The sequence below is a fragment of the Acanthochromis polyacanthus genome, chromosome 12, assembly GCF_021347895.1.
Source record: "Acanthochromis polyacanthus isolate Apoly-LR-REF ecotype Palm Island chromosome 12, KAUST_Apoly_ChrSc, whole genome shotgun sequence".
In the NCBI taxonomy this organism is placed as follows: domain Eukaryota; kingdom Metazoa; phylum Chordata; class Actinopteri; family Pomacentridae; genus Acanthochromis; species Acanthochromis polyacanthus.
In genome coordinates, this window is record NC_067124.1 from 22,292,291 (window position 1) to 22,309,351 (window position 17,061).

Below are 17,061 nucleotides of genomic sequence, written 5' to 3' on the forward strand. Positions count from 1 at the left end.
AGATCCACACGCAGCAGCACAGAACCGCCAGCGCATCATTAAAGTAGCTCGCAAGAACTTACCTTTCGACAGCAGAACCAGTACCAGACCAGCAAACGCGTTCCGCAAGAGGGGGCAGCCCATGATGGAGTTGTGATTGATTTTCTGCTTGTTTTTGCAGCCAAATGCCTCTGTATTCCTCCCTTAACGCACCGCTGCGGTGAATCTGTTTATTAGAAAAGAAGACGAAGAAAAAAAACGACCCAGATTGTGATCAGCAGTAGTCCAACGCTTCTACATGTGAGTGGATGAAAACATCTGTCTTGACTTTTTCCTTATGGTGACTCCCGTCGGAGAGAGAGACAGGCAGGGCTGCTTGATCTTCTCCGGTGCAGAATCTCTCAAGCAAAACAAAATATTACAGCAGGAAGGGGGAAAAAAACAAATATCCCAGACACTTAGTTTGGCTCACAGCACCTTGGAGAGCGGCATAAATATTTTTTGCAAACGCAGGTGAAGTAAAGGTAGCATGTAAAGTGTGACTTGGCATAGATGTGTTATTTTGGGGATGGGGTCCGTGCGTCCTGACCAGAAAAAAAACTGCCTGCTCCGTATGTCTCTGTTGGTATGCAACGCGTCTCGTCGCTCCGCACTCAGCGCGTCGCAGGCAGCAGCACCGAATGTGAGGCGCACAAGAAAAGAGCATGATTGACAGTTCAAGGAGAGGCACCTTTCTCCCAATCAGCTGGCCCGAGGAAGGAGGCGGGATTTACGATTGCGCCGATGTCCCGCTCGCAGAGGCCGACCGAGGAGGCTTACGGGCCAATCGGAGACGCGCGGTGGGCGGGCAGAGCGCAGCAGCCGAAGCACGGCGCGGTGATAATGCAATGTGATTTATGGCCAGTTTGGTGTTGCTGCAGTACTCGGAGAAAACAGTCCACAGGGGGGGACAGGCGGGCATAATAACTACAGGGACAGAGGTGGAGGGTAAGAGAGGGGCAGGTGGTGCCATATCGGATGAGGCTGCTGGTTTTGGAGGATGTAAACGAGAGTGAGATGGAATGGCACCGTGCGCGCTGCTGAAAATGGATATTGCCAGTCTAGGAGCTTGTAAAAGAGCGTGAGAAAAAAAAAAACTAACCTGCACACATGCAACTGGGCGCACTGGTTAGTGTGTGCACTGCAGGAAAACACCCCATCTGATTGTGGCGCTGACTTAATGGCAGGCAACATAAACCAATTTAGGGGGACACTTTACATTTATGCAGAAGTACTAATGAGCCATTTGTAAACATGTCAGTCTCTTAGTGTCTGTGCTGCATCTGCTGCTAGAGGCATAAAAGGCAGTTGCTTAGTGAACACATAAAAGCCCATTCACATTGTCAGCTATTATCTTGCTTCTAAGCTCAAAAGCCGAGTCAGATAGAAAGCTGTGAAACTCACAGAAAACTTGATTGCCATTTTTTTTTTTTTACTGTGCACTTTTCCAACGTTTGGCAGTTCATTACAGTCATATTGCATCATATCAGAAGGCCCCTCTCAATCAGAAACATACAGCTCATGCCCTCTGGTCTATTTTTTTTCCACACCACATCCCTGAGAAGATTATTTCCATATCAGCTGATTTATTGTTACATTTTTTTGACAGATGTGCTTTGTTTCTGTATTCCCTGAATAACCAATTAATGTTTTATTACTGCTGAGTGCATAAGTAATAAAGAAGTGCCTGCTGATTAATGGCATTCGGACAGAATTAAAATAAATACAGTAGGGGATAAACTGACGGCGTATCTGCCTCAGATGAAAGATGGAGGAAGATGAATGGGCAAGAAAACCCAGGCCTGATTAATGAGTCAGCTAATCAAAGCCCGACATTAGTTAAAGTATAGTGTGTGATTTGTTTGTAAATACTTATTATATTGATTAGATCTGACACAGCAGAGTGATTCAGAAGCCAATTGTATTTATGATGTTAACCGCTGGCTCATTAGAGTGCTATTTTTAAATGGTACTTTTTTGGGGTTTTGTTTTCGCTAACTAATGCAAAATTCATGATTTGAGTTTCTGCAGATGATGTGACAGATTCACTAAGTTGGTAAAGTGGCTGGTTTCATATGAGCAGTAGCAGAAGTTGTAAAAGATAGCACAAGTGAAGGGATAAAGAGAACAGGTGTAGTGTTTGGCCTGAAGGGAAGCTCGTTTTAAAATGGGCTTATACATCTTTTACTATATGCTATTGTTTGCAATTAAGCCAAGCACACTATGACATGCTGTTCTTCTAATCAGCATAGACGTGCAGCTTTTGCACTTAAATGCCGCAGGACAGTTATTGTGCAGCTTCCACATTAGCGCAGAAACATTGCCTCTGTGTGATGCTAAAATGCTCTGATCCAAACAAGAGATACAGTATTTGCACTTGGGAAGCTTCATTAGTGATGTTCATGATTGCAATCAGCAATTCAAACTGGGTTTGCGTGCGCTTGGAGATATTATTTATAGACCTGTCACAAGTTGCAGTTTGTTTGTACTCTGTTGTTCCAAGTTATTCAATAAAAGTAGGAACACCTGAGAAAATGTTGACATAAATTTGCATTTTGACTCACATTTTTACAAAAGGCAATTACCCTCAGACCTCGCCGGCTCCCATCAAGCTGTATGACACCCTGAGCAGAGAGGAAGCGGGCATGTAGGAGGGCTGAGACAGGCTTTATATTTCTTAATTTTCAAAAAGCCTGACATGCACCGGCTTGCAGAGGAAATGATGCTGATTTTTTATTTTTTTTTTCCACATGCAACTCTTTTAGTTTTGTTTTGAACAAAAGGTTTTGTGCTTTCAAAATGTCACAGTATTGCCACCACAATCTGGGTCTGCAAAATGTAGCCTGTCGTTAATGAAATGAAAATATATGTCAGAAAGCCAGGAAGGGGGCTGGTAAGTACTACAGGGCGAATAGATCTTTATAATCACGTTTTAATAAAAAAAATTCGAGGGGCTGTAGTTCCACACAAAGACACAGTAGAACAGAAGGTTGCTGGAGGTCAGGATGGTGAATTTTGACTTGTAAATTAACCTCTAACTCCGATGAACCAGGTCCAGATTTAGTGAAAAGATTCTTCAACTAGAAAGGCATTGAATTTTTAGCATTTTTTTTCAGCCTAACAAATGATCCGAGTTGCCTGATCTTGACTAGAGCTTTTTAATTCTGACCTAAATCTGATACAAATGTTTTTGTCCCTCGCACACATTTCACAACACTTGATGACCTGTGCTGCATGCACAATAACTAACAATAACTATTAGCACATGAAAGAAAAGCTTGATTTAAATTGGTGTGGACACAATGGAGAGAAAGGACACAAACATCATTGCCAACTCGTGTTAATGGCCTGTGGTGATACAGCAGCGCAAACTCCCCCATAATTTCTTCCAATTTTGTGCGTCAGATCACCTTTTCAGAGGCAACAATTTTTCCAAATGGTAGATATCTCACTATTGAGCAACAAAGATAAACAATAGTTGTTTTCTTGCTTACTATATGACTGCTCAAATCAACAGAAATGGGCAAAGGAGGCTTATTATCTCTTTAAATCTTCTGAGTACTCAGCTTAGAATCATCTTGGATGTGCAGTCTGGTTTGATGTTTTCCATCGATATGGTTTATCAAATTATTTCTTGATCTGAAAGCATTATTGTCTCCGTGTCTGCTTTCGTCCCTCGAGGGAAACTCTGCAGAGAAAAACATGGCCAATCATATTAATCCTGCATCAACATGCAGCATTAGTATGAGCATTAAGCTGAAATTGAGGGCTACTGCAGACGTGGAGAGGCAGATTTAGAGAGACTTCGTGAGACAACTTACAAAGATTGGATGTGGACTCTCATTTCAGGCTAAATGTTGGAAGAAGACATATGAGAGAAAAGGCAAAGGAAAAAATTAAAAAGAAGAAAAACTGAAAGCAGTAAGACAAAGAGAGCGGTCAAGAGAAGTCAAAAAGTACATATTTACGGTTAGAAGTGAATGTGGGTGGACTTGCTTCGTAATTTGAAATGTTTCCTGAAGGCAAAGCAAGGCAAAAGGCGAGAGGTTCTGTGTTGGGATAACGCCGAGGATGGAAAGCTTCAGCGCAGCTTGTGTCTAATATTAAAAGAAAATTGGAATGTGCCATAGAACAAAAAGGCCCTCTTACTCACAGAAGAGCACGAGACTTCGCACTGAAGAGGAAGACCTCATCTACTTCCAAGTTAACACTAATTACAGTAGTCATATCAGAGCTCTGACCTTTTGTAGATTTTCTGTTTTTACCTTTCAGTCTTTAATTTCTTTCAAAGTGAAGGTTCTTTTGGGTGCAGTAACCAATTATTGTAACTAACTTTTGACTTAATAATCCCAGTCATGGCTGCAAAAATGTCACAATATTCGTATTTGGTGACTTAAGTGAGTGACCGCTTTCTTGTAGTTCTTCTTGTACCGAGTTAACAAGCTTGACAGAGCTGTCATGGTACAATTAATGCAAACTAGAATGACTTTTTTAAAATCCTTTAGAGTCAAAGTGATTTTTTGGGGGTAGTTTTGCCGTAGCTGAGCCCAACTGATGTATGTTAGGGGTGATGATGCATAGTAGACTGGCCACAATGCCACTGAGAGCATCATTACTCATGAGGGGGAGGAACAGCAAGGCTAGTGTGATGGATTGGAACTTTAACACGCTTTGCAGTGAGATGCATCGTGGCATATGTGTGCGAGGGCTTGTCTGTTCGGGCTTCTGCTCAGATGTGCAGTAAACGTATATATGCCTGAGCTTATGGACCTATCGCCCACAGCCAGAGTCACTGAGACACCTTGAGTACTGAGGCTGAAATGACAGTAATTTCACACCCAATTAATAGAGTACAAAGCCGACCCGTGCTATAATGTCAGATGTTGGCACCTTGACTGTAAGGACAAACATGGAGGGACACCTTGCCGAGCTTGTTTGGAGAGCGGGGCGGTTTATGCAAACATGTCTGACTTTGAGTACGTCTGGCTGGGGGGGAACCTGTCCCTGAAGTGTCTGCTGTAGAGCTAGCAGTTGGGCCGAGACACCCCACCAGCCTGTTTAGTATGATAATGTATGGGGATGCGGGCGCGGGCACTTTTCCCCTCTTTCCCCTTGCTCCGTCTTTAAGCCCCCCACATTAATTGGCATGGCAGAGGCGGCAGTCACTTGGTTGTAATCACTGTCCCTCTGAGAACCCTACTGAGAAGGATTGAAGGAGAGCGCGACAGAGGGGGAAGCGAGTGAGAGGCTTTGGTCTCGAAAGGCTTGTCCTCTGAATTATGTTATCCCAAGAGGTGCAAGGAAGCAAAAAGACAGGGAGGAGAAAAGCAAGAAAGGAAGATGGAACATGGAGGAAAAAAGAAAGTGTAAAGCTAAAGAGGAAATTGTGATGTCAGCTTCTTGATGCCAAAGAAACGGAGGCCGACGGTCGGAAGAACTGGAAAGAAATGGGAGATTCCTGGGAGGATTATGGATCAAGATTGATAGCTGGGAAAAGTCTGGAAAGACCAAGCATCACATTTTAACTAGAAAAATAGTGTTTTTTAAAACCAGAAGCTTTTAAGTTGGTTCATTTCCATCACTGACACAACCTTCGCTGTTAGTGCTTCACAAGTTGATGTTGTTACATCCATTTTAAGCCCACGATTGTTTTCACTGCTGATTGCTGCTGCCGCAACACGCCATGCTTGTAAAGTACCTTGAAATTGAGGTGCTGCATTTGAATCCAAAGAGGAGAGGACAAAATAAAGTTTGCCAAGTGATGGGGGAGTGGAGAGATGCCGAAGAAAAAGGAGGGAAGAAAAAGTAAAAATATTGGAGGGACCCAAAGGTTTGGCCCTTTGAGGGCGAAAATGTAAAGGATCTTGATCAAGGCTGCTAATTGCTGCAACCAAAGGATGAGCGTGTGGATAAGTGTATGTGGGCGTACACGGGCAAATATGTGGTTCCCCATTGGCGAAGAATGATGGATAGTAAATGATGAAACAAGGCACTGGGAGAGTCACCTTTTAAGAAGCGAATGGAGCTTGAGCGCGAGAGAGTGCGGCCTTGAAGCCGGATCAAAGCCACGAGCCGAGCTGTAATAGATGATGGAATTTAATCATGCTTGCTGCCTAATACTCTCTCTCTCTCCTTCTCCTTCTCTCTCTTTGTGTTTTATGGCTTTCAAAATGCAACTGTCATTTTCCATTCATTTTAACTCTCCACTATCAAATTTTTTCCATCATTGCAACATTTTTACTTTCTAGATGCAAGTCACTGGTGTATTGAAGCACAGTGACAAAAAATAAATAAATAAAAACATCAGCATAATTACTTTATTAGCTCAGACTGATGTCAGACCAGCTGGTCATGTTTCATGTCACATCAATGCCTTAGTTAGCATCCGCTCTTTGCCTTCTGGCCATGGGGAGGCTTTGTGCTGCTGAGCTCTGTTGTTTCCAGACTGTCCGAGAGTCGCTGCTGCTTCTCACTCCACAAACCATCCCCATACTAATTAAAAAATTCTTAATGATAGCACTTCAAGAGCAGCCTTTACGCCATTAATCATCCACATATCCCACAGATCTGGGCAGCAAAACAAGTGAACATTTTAGTGGTGGAAAGAGAAAAAACAACAACTGTGTGCTTCATTATCATCAAGAGTACTTTTGCATCCATTTGTATCCATAACTGTTGCAATTTAAGCAGCAAGTCATTAATCAATGATAGGTTTGTAGGGATTATTGAACTCTAACTCAGCCACACAGACACAGCGGAGGGGTCCACAAAAGCAGTGCAGTCAGGTCAGATCTTTAGAAAAGACAGGCGACGCAGTCAGACACTTTGCTCGGTGCCTGAATCGGTAGTCTCAAGCCAACTGAAATTTGGCATTGATGAATAACTAGATTCTGAAGGTAGATATCTATCATGGATAAGCATGCCAAGTGCCACAGTTTTAAGCTTTGAGCATGTCTGCTTATGACTGGCTCACACATCATCTTAGCCACTCCCGAGTTCCCTAATGGATTCTCTGCCCCTGTCGTTCTGTCTCTTTTATCCTTTTTTCATTTAACCACACTAAAGCGAATCACTACTTTTCTCTGCCTTTCTTTGATTTTTTTTTTTGTTTCCAGTTGCCGTCTCTCCGCTTTTTTATTTCCCCGTCTCTCACCCATTATGACAGTCTTCCCTCTCCAGCTGACTATTTGTCTAGCAACATATTACTTTCTCTGCTTCCCGCCTTCAGCTTCCATCTCCCCAGCTTGATTCAGCAGTAATGAGTGCAGCTTAAGGTGGGGCTGGCCTGAGGTGAGCTGGAGAGAGGCAGGGAGGTTAATGAGGATAGGAACCTCGTTTTTTGCCTGAGGGGTAAAAAGGGAGCAATGGACGAGTGAAGAAGAGAGAGAGAGAGAGAGAGAGCAAGGCCGAGGAGACGAACTGACAGACAGCGCTATCGCTTGCAATAGTGATTTCATCTGATGTACAGATGTGCTCATGTTCAGCAGTGTAACCATCATCATGAAGTCAAAAGAAGAGTGATGCGTGTGTTTAAAGTAATAATTGCTTGACAGAAATGTAGGCTCCCCAAGATTCACAATTGTGAATAAATCAACAGTTATTATAATGAACCACAGCACGGTAGTGTATTTATAATTTCAGTGTGATAAACTATTCAGCCAACTGGACTATTCGGAATCAGTGCTATTCCCTCTCCAAGGTTCCTATGGTGGAAGACAATTTAAAATCAAACAAGGACACATTGTGTCAAACACATAAAGCAGGCCGCACAGTTGTGCAGCGCTGCCAAGAGGATGCAAGTGAATGATGCTGCTTTAGACGTTCTTATTCATCTGAAAGACCACTGGGAAAAGATAGTATTACAATGACTTTGGAAATTAAAGAAAAAATGGTTTAATGAATTTTAAAAACAAGAAATAATAAATGAACAAATGATTTAATAAATGATGGTCGTGCCTCTGATCTCAAACTACAAATTAGAAGAAATGCTAAATCTGCTTCAAACAAAAACTTTTTTTTGGCATACTACTTATGAGTGACACAAGACTGCAGTTTTTAGAGCCATTTTAGACTTTTGACTGGCAGTTGCCCTCTCCTTTGACTTCCAGTCACCTATAAGTGACATCTATTTTTCTGTCATCTTTCCCCTCCTCCTCACTCCTATACCTGCTTCCATTGCGGTTTCCTTTGTTTCACTCACAAATCAATCTTTCTCATTTGTCCAGAATTGATTTCGCCATTTCTTATCGTTGATGCACTTCTGCAATCCGCTCTCAGCGGCTCATCCAGTCTTATTCTGCTCTATCTTTTGCTCTTTTTCTACTCCTCTATCTCATTCTCTATCTAGCCTGCCTGGCGTTCCACTGCAACTCATTACAAATGAGGCTCCTTTGCTCTTTCCCCTTACTTGGTAACCTCCACAGAGTTGTGGAACAATGTCTTGATTGGATGTGGCTGGCATTACTAAGCATCCTGTGCTGCAGACCTGGTGCCATGCATACAATATTATGTTAGCAGTCAGCAGTTCATTATCACCAGAACACTGATATACACAGGGGCTGGGCTTTGTAATGTGGGGGGGCTTCGTGGTTTCAGTGTTCCCATGTGTACATATGCATACAAATCAGCAGCAGTGACAGGACATACACTAAGATCTACATTTGAATCAAAAACTATTCATAGACATTAAAGAGAAGGCCAATAATTAATTTTACATTAGCTACAACAAGGTCAGATCTGGGCTGAAAAATCATCTGCTCTGAATCCGACAGTGTGAAAAAGAACCAGCTGATGACAATAGAACCTTTCTGTAAGAGCTCTCTCCTGGGTGTTAGTATCAAATATAGAAATGGTGGCTACCGTTAAAGGAGGAGCAGATCTCACTATGAATGAATTCATGTGCCTGGACCTGTCCATTTAATCATTACATTTAATTTTTTTAATTACACACAGATTTTAATGACATTATAGCTAGGAAATGATCAAACTAGCTTGCATTACCTTGCCATGGTGTAATTTGAGTTGCTCTAACATTCTGTCCACAGCAGCTAATTCAGCAGTTTAAGTTACTGTTTTATTGTTGCCTAGCTGATCTCAAGTAGGCTGATGTTACATTAAATAGCATTTATTGAATGACACAGAGGAGTTATGACTTAAAGTTAAAGAATGATTCATTTGGTTTTCATATCTAATGAATATTTCCCAGACAGACTGGGATGGTGCCCTGAATAAATAACTGAAGATTTCAGTTCTAAGTAGTAATATTCTGCAAGCAGATTTTAAGTAGAATATCAAAACCAGGTTCCGGTGTCAGTTTCTAACCTTTTTCTCCCTACATCACCATCTATTTGCACGTTTCTACTTTTTAAATTCTTGGAATTAGACTTAAAGGCATTAGTTAAAGCATATCTTTAGCAGAGAATTGTAAAAATATTGTCGTGGCATTTTGCTTTCTTGTCTACAAATGATTATGCATCCATATCTATCATTACAACAAACAAAACAGTTGAATACCTTGTATTTTAGCAGCTGCAGAGCTGTAATTAACATCTCAAAAGCACATATGTCTGTAGAAGCAGCAGTATTTATTAACTCTCACTGCTTCATTAACAAGCGTACGGAATTTTTATTATACAAACACATCCTGGAGACAGAGCCGCACTGGCAGCAGAATAATCACATTTGTTAACTGGGCAGAGCCAAAGAACTATTCCCGCAGGGACAGCACTGAACGGTGGTGATTTTGGCACCAAATATGTAAAAATCACAAAATGCACATTCAAGTCATGTGGTGCCCAAAGGCCCAGTGAAATTTAATGTAAGTTCTGCACTGGAAAAGAATCAGCTTTGACACTCAGCTGACATTTGTTGCAACAAGCAGAACACTATTGGGTAAGCGTGTGTTTAACATTCAGTCTTCCATGGTCTGAATGAAAGAAAGGCAATAATGAGACACGGACTCCCCAAATGTCAAGAATCACCAAAAAAAATGCACTACAACAATGTGCTAAATGCACCATAAACCCAGCACATCTAGTAGAGTAACCCTAGTAATTATATCCACATTAGATGATTCAACTCGTCATGATTTGTGCTGAATGTAATCCAAGGCTTTGCTTTTCATCCGATATTGACATTTATGCCTCATGATAAAGTTGGAACTCCAGGACCAAACCGGCTGTCAAGAATACACAAGAGGAAATATTAACTCTATGCACAGCTTGGGTTAAAACAAAACTGAAAATTTCATTTAAAAAGTCAGAATTTCTACCAGCTGAAACATTTGCAACCTGCTACGTAGGTAAAATAAGACAGACAGCTAAAGAGTGGAGTCTGTATCGAGAGGCCAGGCCCCCGCTACATGTGATTATGTTGTTGTGGCAAATTTGCTACATCGAATGTAATAAACAGGCTGAAGGTTGCAAAAACATTGGAAGCATCCTTGAACATCAGAGATGCTTGAGTGGAGAGAAAGGATGAATCCATCACTCTGCCAAGCACTCAGTAGCAACACCAAGTTTCACAGCAGAGGGAAAACTTGCCAAACATGCAAGCACGTGTGTTCATGGCATACTGAAAAATCCAATGCATCGCTGACGGAAGCCGTATGTGGCTACCTCTAGTTGCCTTTCAAAATAATGACAGCCAATGTTTTTTTTTTTAAATTGATAAATGTCTTTTGGCTCTACTTGTATCAAACCAAAGAGACGATTTCTGCCTCTGGAAAACACACGCACTTCTGAAGCACAGATCTGTAAACATCTACTGAATGATGGATCAGGCTTTCAACCCTACAAAGGCACACTAAACATGCACTCGCTTGTTTTGTACCATTAACTTCAGTGCTGCTTCATTGTATAACAAACAACCATACAAGCATGGGAGAGGGCAGATATTGATTTTTTTTTCAACTTAACCCCCAAACTATGTTAGAGAAGCAGCTAAGTGGCCCTGCACACGAATGAGCTGTGATTTCATTCTTCTCTTTGATAGTTGTCTCCCAGTAAACTGTTCAGCAGTTGCTTGGAAACAAATTTTACCCCGAAGAAGTACTGCAGTGTCGGATGCATGATTGATGGGAAAAATGAAAGGGAATTGATAAGCAGCTTTTGGGTTGACGGCCAGAGATACATATATATACAAAACATATACACTCATCATTGCTATGAACTTCTCATCAGTTTGTAGATTTCGAAAAAAAAAAATTATCTAGAAGAAGCTAAAGTCTGCTGTTTGTGCAGTGCAATCAGACAAGCATATACTGGTAGATTTATCCATTTCCTCTCAAAACTCAGCAACTTTCCTGCAATGTGGCAGTCTCCAATGTATTAGCAGAGACCTATAATCAATCTGTGCCATACTGTATTTCCTCAGAAGGTTTCTGCTGCATTTGTAATGCTCATGGAGAAAAGGGGAAAAAAAAAGCGAGAAAGCAAGAGTGGAATAACAAGTGGGAATGTGAGATGAAGGAAGATACAGAGAAGAAGTTGCTGAGATGCAATCATTTTCATGCATTTTTGAGCGTTTCAACATGACGCCGACACATCTGCAGCGCATTAAATTTATCCTAAAGCACAATTAGCACTCCAGAGACTGAAGTCACTGGCTTCTAAAATGGATTATTTTCAGCCCACAGAGATGCTAAGTAGAATGGAATGTACAATTAAATGTTTGATTGTTTACGCCGCTGCTATTCCTTTCGCCGGCTGTCTCTTAACCCATTTAACGCGGTCCATCAATAGACATTTAAACTGTCGTACACCGGATATGCTATACCATTAATGCCATGGTTCTGGCACATTCGCTTTGCGCTTGGATCGACTCCCAGGAAAATCATTAATCACAGTAGGACTATCGTCAACATCTCTGCGTGATTATCCCACACTACCTGAATTAATGTATTGATCGTAGACACTGCCGAGCTTCTCTGCAATTTGTGTCAAAACGGTCACAATTTTGCCCGTCCCCTCTGCCCTGCCCTTGTTTAATGCTCTAATACATACCCCTTGTTTTGCCCATTAATTAAACACATCCTACCCTTCCCGAACACAAGGGAACATTTGTCGATACATTTCGAATCAAACCCCTTCAGTGCTGATGTGGAATCGGTCCTGGCTCTATGACAGTGCCAATCAATGATGCATCACCTGCTTCTCAACTTGTCTGTCCCTGTTGCTCTGCATCTCAATCACTCTGTTGATCTCCATCTATCTCCCAGCCACCACCAGCTTTTCTTTTTTGACCTCCCTCGATCTCCCTGCTCAATTCACATTGATCACGTCCAATCAGATGTTGTGTCCCAAGTTTCAGGTGGTACTTTTTTAAAACCGTGCCATTTCTTATTCACATGATATGAAACAGTTTGGAGTGAAAATGAATGCCGAGACTGGACGCTTTGTCTTGCTTGATAGAGTTGTCATGACAGGCCAGCAGCTGTTGTTATAACGTAGTTCACTGACATTCCTGAAGCAAACAGATTTGCAACTCCGCGTGAATCTCATTATCATGCATTTGCAAAATTGCATCACCTTTAGGATAATCTGTTTTGGCATTGGGACCATGGCAGTGCGCCGCCTGTTAGGAGAAAGAGGCCACCATTCCCTGGAAACCATGATCTCTGGCTGATAAAATTATTGAGCAAAAAGGATAATGGTGGTATTATCATGGCATTTGTTCTATCGCCGGCAAATTCTGTGAAACCACCAACAGCAACGCGGCATCTCTCTCTTTCATTACCAACTTCTCGGCCCTGAACTCATTCATTTCTATTGGGGTTGCAAATATTTGAAAATGTGTTCAAATGAACAGTTTCTATTCCTTCTATTTTCTAAAACAAATGAGCACTTTAGTCTTCACTGGTGTTTACTGCGTGGCAGTGTTGGTTAGTTAGTCTGCTTTTTTGATGAAAATGTATTAAAATTCCTTTAAAGCCATTAATTAAACTGTTAAAAACTCATCTCTGATTATCAGTGTTGGATATTTAGACATTTCTGCCATGAAAATAATCCTTTCCTGCCTTAAAATGGCTCAGATATAACTCAACACTCCACTTTCCACAGCTCAAGCACACCAGCAACTTGTCATATTGGAGAAATTCAGTCGCATATGTATAAAACTGAAAACCAATTTTAAAGAAAAACAATGATACAGAAAGCTCTACCCTGCAACTAGAATTGGTTCCTGTCATTTAAGGTGGAAATTATGTTGACTGCTTATTTCTCTCATTTTTCAGCTCATAAAAAAGTTCATCAGGACATGCTAACAAGGTGACAAAGTGTGATTTTCATTGAAGAGGCACTTTGAACCTTTCAATAACAGCTATTTAACAGATTGCAATTAAAGTTTCCATTTTTTTCATCATCCACACTCTTGTTTATGACCACATGCACATCAAATGCATTTCTACCGTGTGTTTACTGCTAATTGGCACACACTAAAGTGGTGAACTTGGATTTGACAGACATCAGGCCTAGTACATAGTAGCATGTCGATGTAACATTGAGTTCAAAGCACCACTGTAGGCAATTACGGCCTCGCGCAGCTGCTAGCATAGCTGGAAACTCTTAGTCTTGTTAGCAAACATCACCTTTACTAAAGGGGTGCAGTTGTTGAAGGGCAAATCCTCAGCTGCAATTAATGCACATTTGATTCACTACAAGCACTGTTTGTGACACATTTGTTTTGCAGTGCAAGTAATAACAAAACACCAACAATAAAAATCTTCCCAAACATACCTGCACAAATTACATATTAGACATGGCATTTTAATGCCTGCAAACAAAAGGAAATAACCTTTCATCGAGTACAAAGGTGTTTTAAATGGCCTTTGGACAGACTGTGGCAGAAAAACAAGCCATATTAAGCTTCAGCTACACTCAATTCATTGTCAGTTTTGTTTTGTTTGCTTTTTTCATTGAATTTCTTGACAGAAAACAGGGACTGCTGCTAGATTTATCTGCTAGTACAGGGTCTAGTACTGGGTTTCCCATGACTAGTTGTTTGTTGCATACATACCAGAAAAACATCTAACTTTAATGTTAGTCGTTCACCACCTGTTGTGCACAATTTCCATATTCATGGCCTCATGTGTTGTGTTATGTATATATGCAGCTGACTGTGGTGCACATGAAAGTCTAATATTCAGTATCCTGGGAAAACAACTGAAGGTGCAGAGGGGGTAAAAAAAGGACACATAGGTGCCTCCCCAAGCAAAACAGAGGGTTAGAACCGGCTGAGTCACGACAGTAATTATTCACTTTACTAGGGAGACCTGATATATTAATTAGACAAATAGCTCCACAATGTTGAAACACAGACTGACTGAATACATGTCAAGTAGAATTTATCTTCCCGTTTTATTTATTTATTTTGACGGTGCTTTCAAGTGACCGCTGGGATTCACAGCCTGAATCTTTGTGAAAAGCTCTGTGCTTTGATCTACATCAATTGCGAACTAAACTTGGGGAGGGAAAAATCAAACGGTGTCTAACAGTATAAAATAAACACGCGCCGCTTAAAACATCCCCCGCCTTATATATAGTGCCTCTAAGTGCAAGAAATAATAATATATACTGGACGATACACCTACAAAATGATACATCTTCACTACAATAGAAACAATCAGGTCAAGGTCATACACCAAAAAAGGCAGATCTACCTTATGCACAGGGGGCGTTGGTGCAATATGAGTGAAATCCCTCAACTAGTTTCTGATATGATCCAGAAACCAAAAAATATTTGAAGTGTCTCACTATGACCTTGAAAATCAGTTCAAGGTCATGCACCCCAAAAGGCACATCTATACTATATAGAGATGGCCTGGGTGCAATATGAATGAAATCCCTCAAGTAGTTTCTGAGATATGCTCTGGAAACGAAATGTGGACGTACAGACGTGCCCACGCCAACATCCCCCTCCGTGCCTACGGCCGGCGGGGGATAAAAAGGAAGAAGCTGCGGCATCTATTGTTGCGTCTGAAGAAGGAGTTTTTAGCTTTTTCTTGATGCTGGATTCGGTCCATGGTTGATTAATGACAGGGTTTCCGGGCAAAACTCCTGGTGCATAAACAGGTGCAGAGAGTGCTGATCAATGTAAATTGGTGTGTGAGTGGTCGCTGTGACCTTTGGAAAATTCCTCCCTCGGAAAGTTGAGACTGATCTTGCTCTGTGTCCTCTGCTTTCCCCCCCTAGTGTTTTCAGAAAAACCCCTGCCACAGCAGAAACGCTCCGCCGCACCGTCTTCCGAGTGACGGAATAAAAGCAGCAAATCTGACTTCTCCAGGGCTTCTCTGCGTCTTTGTCTTAGGAGCAACATGACACAAGGCCTTGACACTCTAAAAACACTGCTTAGAATTGGACTCTGCACAAAAAAAAAAAAAAAAAATGAGGATGTGCTAAGCTCCATTGGTGAAAAGTGGCTCTGGCAGAAGGCATCAATGAATGATGGCCCTCGTGTTCAGTCCCAAGCATTTAAGGCTTGCTGTGAAAAAGCTCCTCACAGTGACGGCAGGCAATGAAAAAGCTGCCTTGAAAAAATATCCTCTCAAGGTTTTGCAATGAGATGTCTTCTTTTGAAGGTATTGAGTTTGCTCAGCATAATGCGCTCCTGATTGTGTTGTGACAGAAATCACAGAAATGAAATGAGTATTTGTGCTCACAAGATATAATAAAGTAAATTGCTCATCACACTGTAAGAGAGTAGAATTACTGTATGTTTAAGATTCTGTTGAAAAAAAACATTTATAGGAGAAATCTTTTGAAATATCTCCGTATGTCTCACTTCCCAACAACCTGTATGCTTGTACTTGTCAAAGCCAATGCCTAACAACCACTAATCTCCAGACATGTGTCCTACAGTCAATCAGATAACTCTTGACATGCGTTTGCTTCATTCCTCTCTCTTTCCTAGACCCTGATTCAGGAAGATGGCCTGAGCTGCTAACTATTGCCCTGAAGGGACAACAGGTACCTGTAACCCAAGACGGCAGCAGGTGTTGGATGCTGAGCCTGCTTAAAAAGGCCAAAAGTCCCCATTTCCCCACAGTTAAGACTGACTGAGAGTGGAGCAGTATAATTCTAGCTTCAGGCACCACTCCTGGGTGGTTGCCTCCAAAAGCTTAGCTTCAAGATGCACTACTGGTCTTCCATCCAAGTGGGATGCATTTCCCAGCTAGGCTCAGTTCCCCTCGTAATTCTGCCTTATTTTCATGGAGAGCGCAGCTTCAATATGCTGAGAGACGGCTGGTGAAGTTTCATGTTTTCTTTGGCTATAAATCATGTTTAGCTCATTTTAACACCCATAACGGCTTATTACTGACTTTAAAATAATAATAATTAAAAACACGATGTGTCCAGAGAATCCAAAGCATCTTTCATATTGTATAACTTCTGAAGACCTTGAAATAAATTGGGTTTTGAAAATTTAGACTGCATTCGCTTTCTAAATATGATCAAATTTACCAATGCAATCAATTCATCATCAGTCTGTAGTTCATCCAATTCTGATAATAAACTGATTTTTTTATTCACTACCTATTAAATGCTTCATTTTTGTGTAGAAAAAAGTGCTTTTTGAATCCTGTAGACATGAATGTCAGGTGTTGCTATCACAGTAACGGCCTAAAGAAGTACAGAAGCTAAAACAAACACCAAAAACATTCTAATGTATTGAAGGCAAGCCCCAAGAAAGCGGATTTATTACAGTGACCAGTGCCTTCTTAGTTTTAGGCAAAAGCAATTTAATATTGCCATATTGTTAGATTATCTCTGAAAGCAGCATATCAAAATCCAGAGAGATAATTTCAAAGCACAACAGGAAAGCTCAGGGGAAGATGGAAAGCAATTTTGGGATAAGTGATCAGCTCATCTGTCTATTGGCAGACTGATTTATATTAAGCTCAGGAGACTTGACTGAAACTCAACAGTGACAACCCAGGTGACACATATTAACAGCTGTGCAGAATATTTCACTATGATCTGAGCTTGATAATGAATAAAAGTGACCTGCGAGGCCATTGTGCATTCTTCCCTAAACGTCACACCCTGT

The 17,061-nt window shown here is 41.3% G+C and overlaps 1 protein-coding gene and 1 long non-coding RNA gene across 2 annotated transcripts in view; one reads left to right on the plus strand and one right to left on the minus strand.

The window, feature by feature from the left end:
- Positions 1–683, minus strand: part of iglon5 (IgLON family member 5) — a 99,009-nt gene extending 98,326 nt beyond the window's left edge. The window contains exon 1 of the mRNA XM_022205502.2: positions 63–683. Within this exon, the coding sequence (XP_022061194.1) occupies positions 63–123 (61 nt within the window). The 5' untranslated portion in view covers positions 124–683. The remainder of the gene's footprint in view (positions 1–62) is intronic.
- On the plus strand, positions 160–16,440 carry LOC110958800 (uncharacterized). Its single transcript, XR_002596198.2, has 2 exons — positions 160–279; positions 15,925–16,440. It is a non-coding gene; the product is annotated as an uncharacterized LOC110958800 (long non-coding RNA).
- Positions 16,441–17,061: the final 621 nt, after the last annotated feature.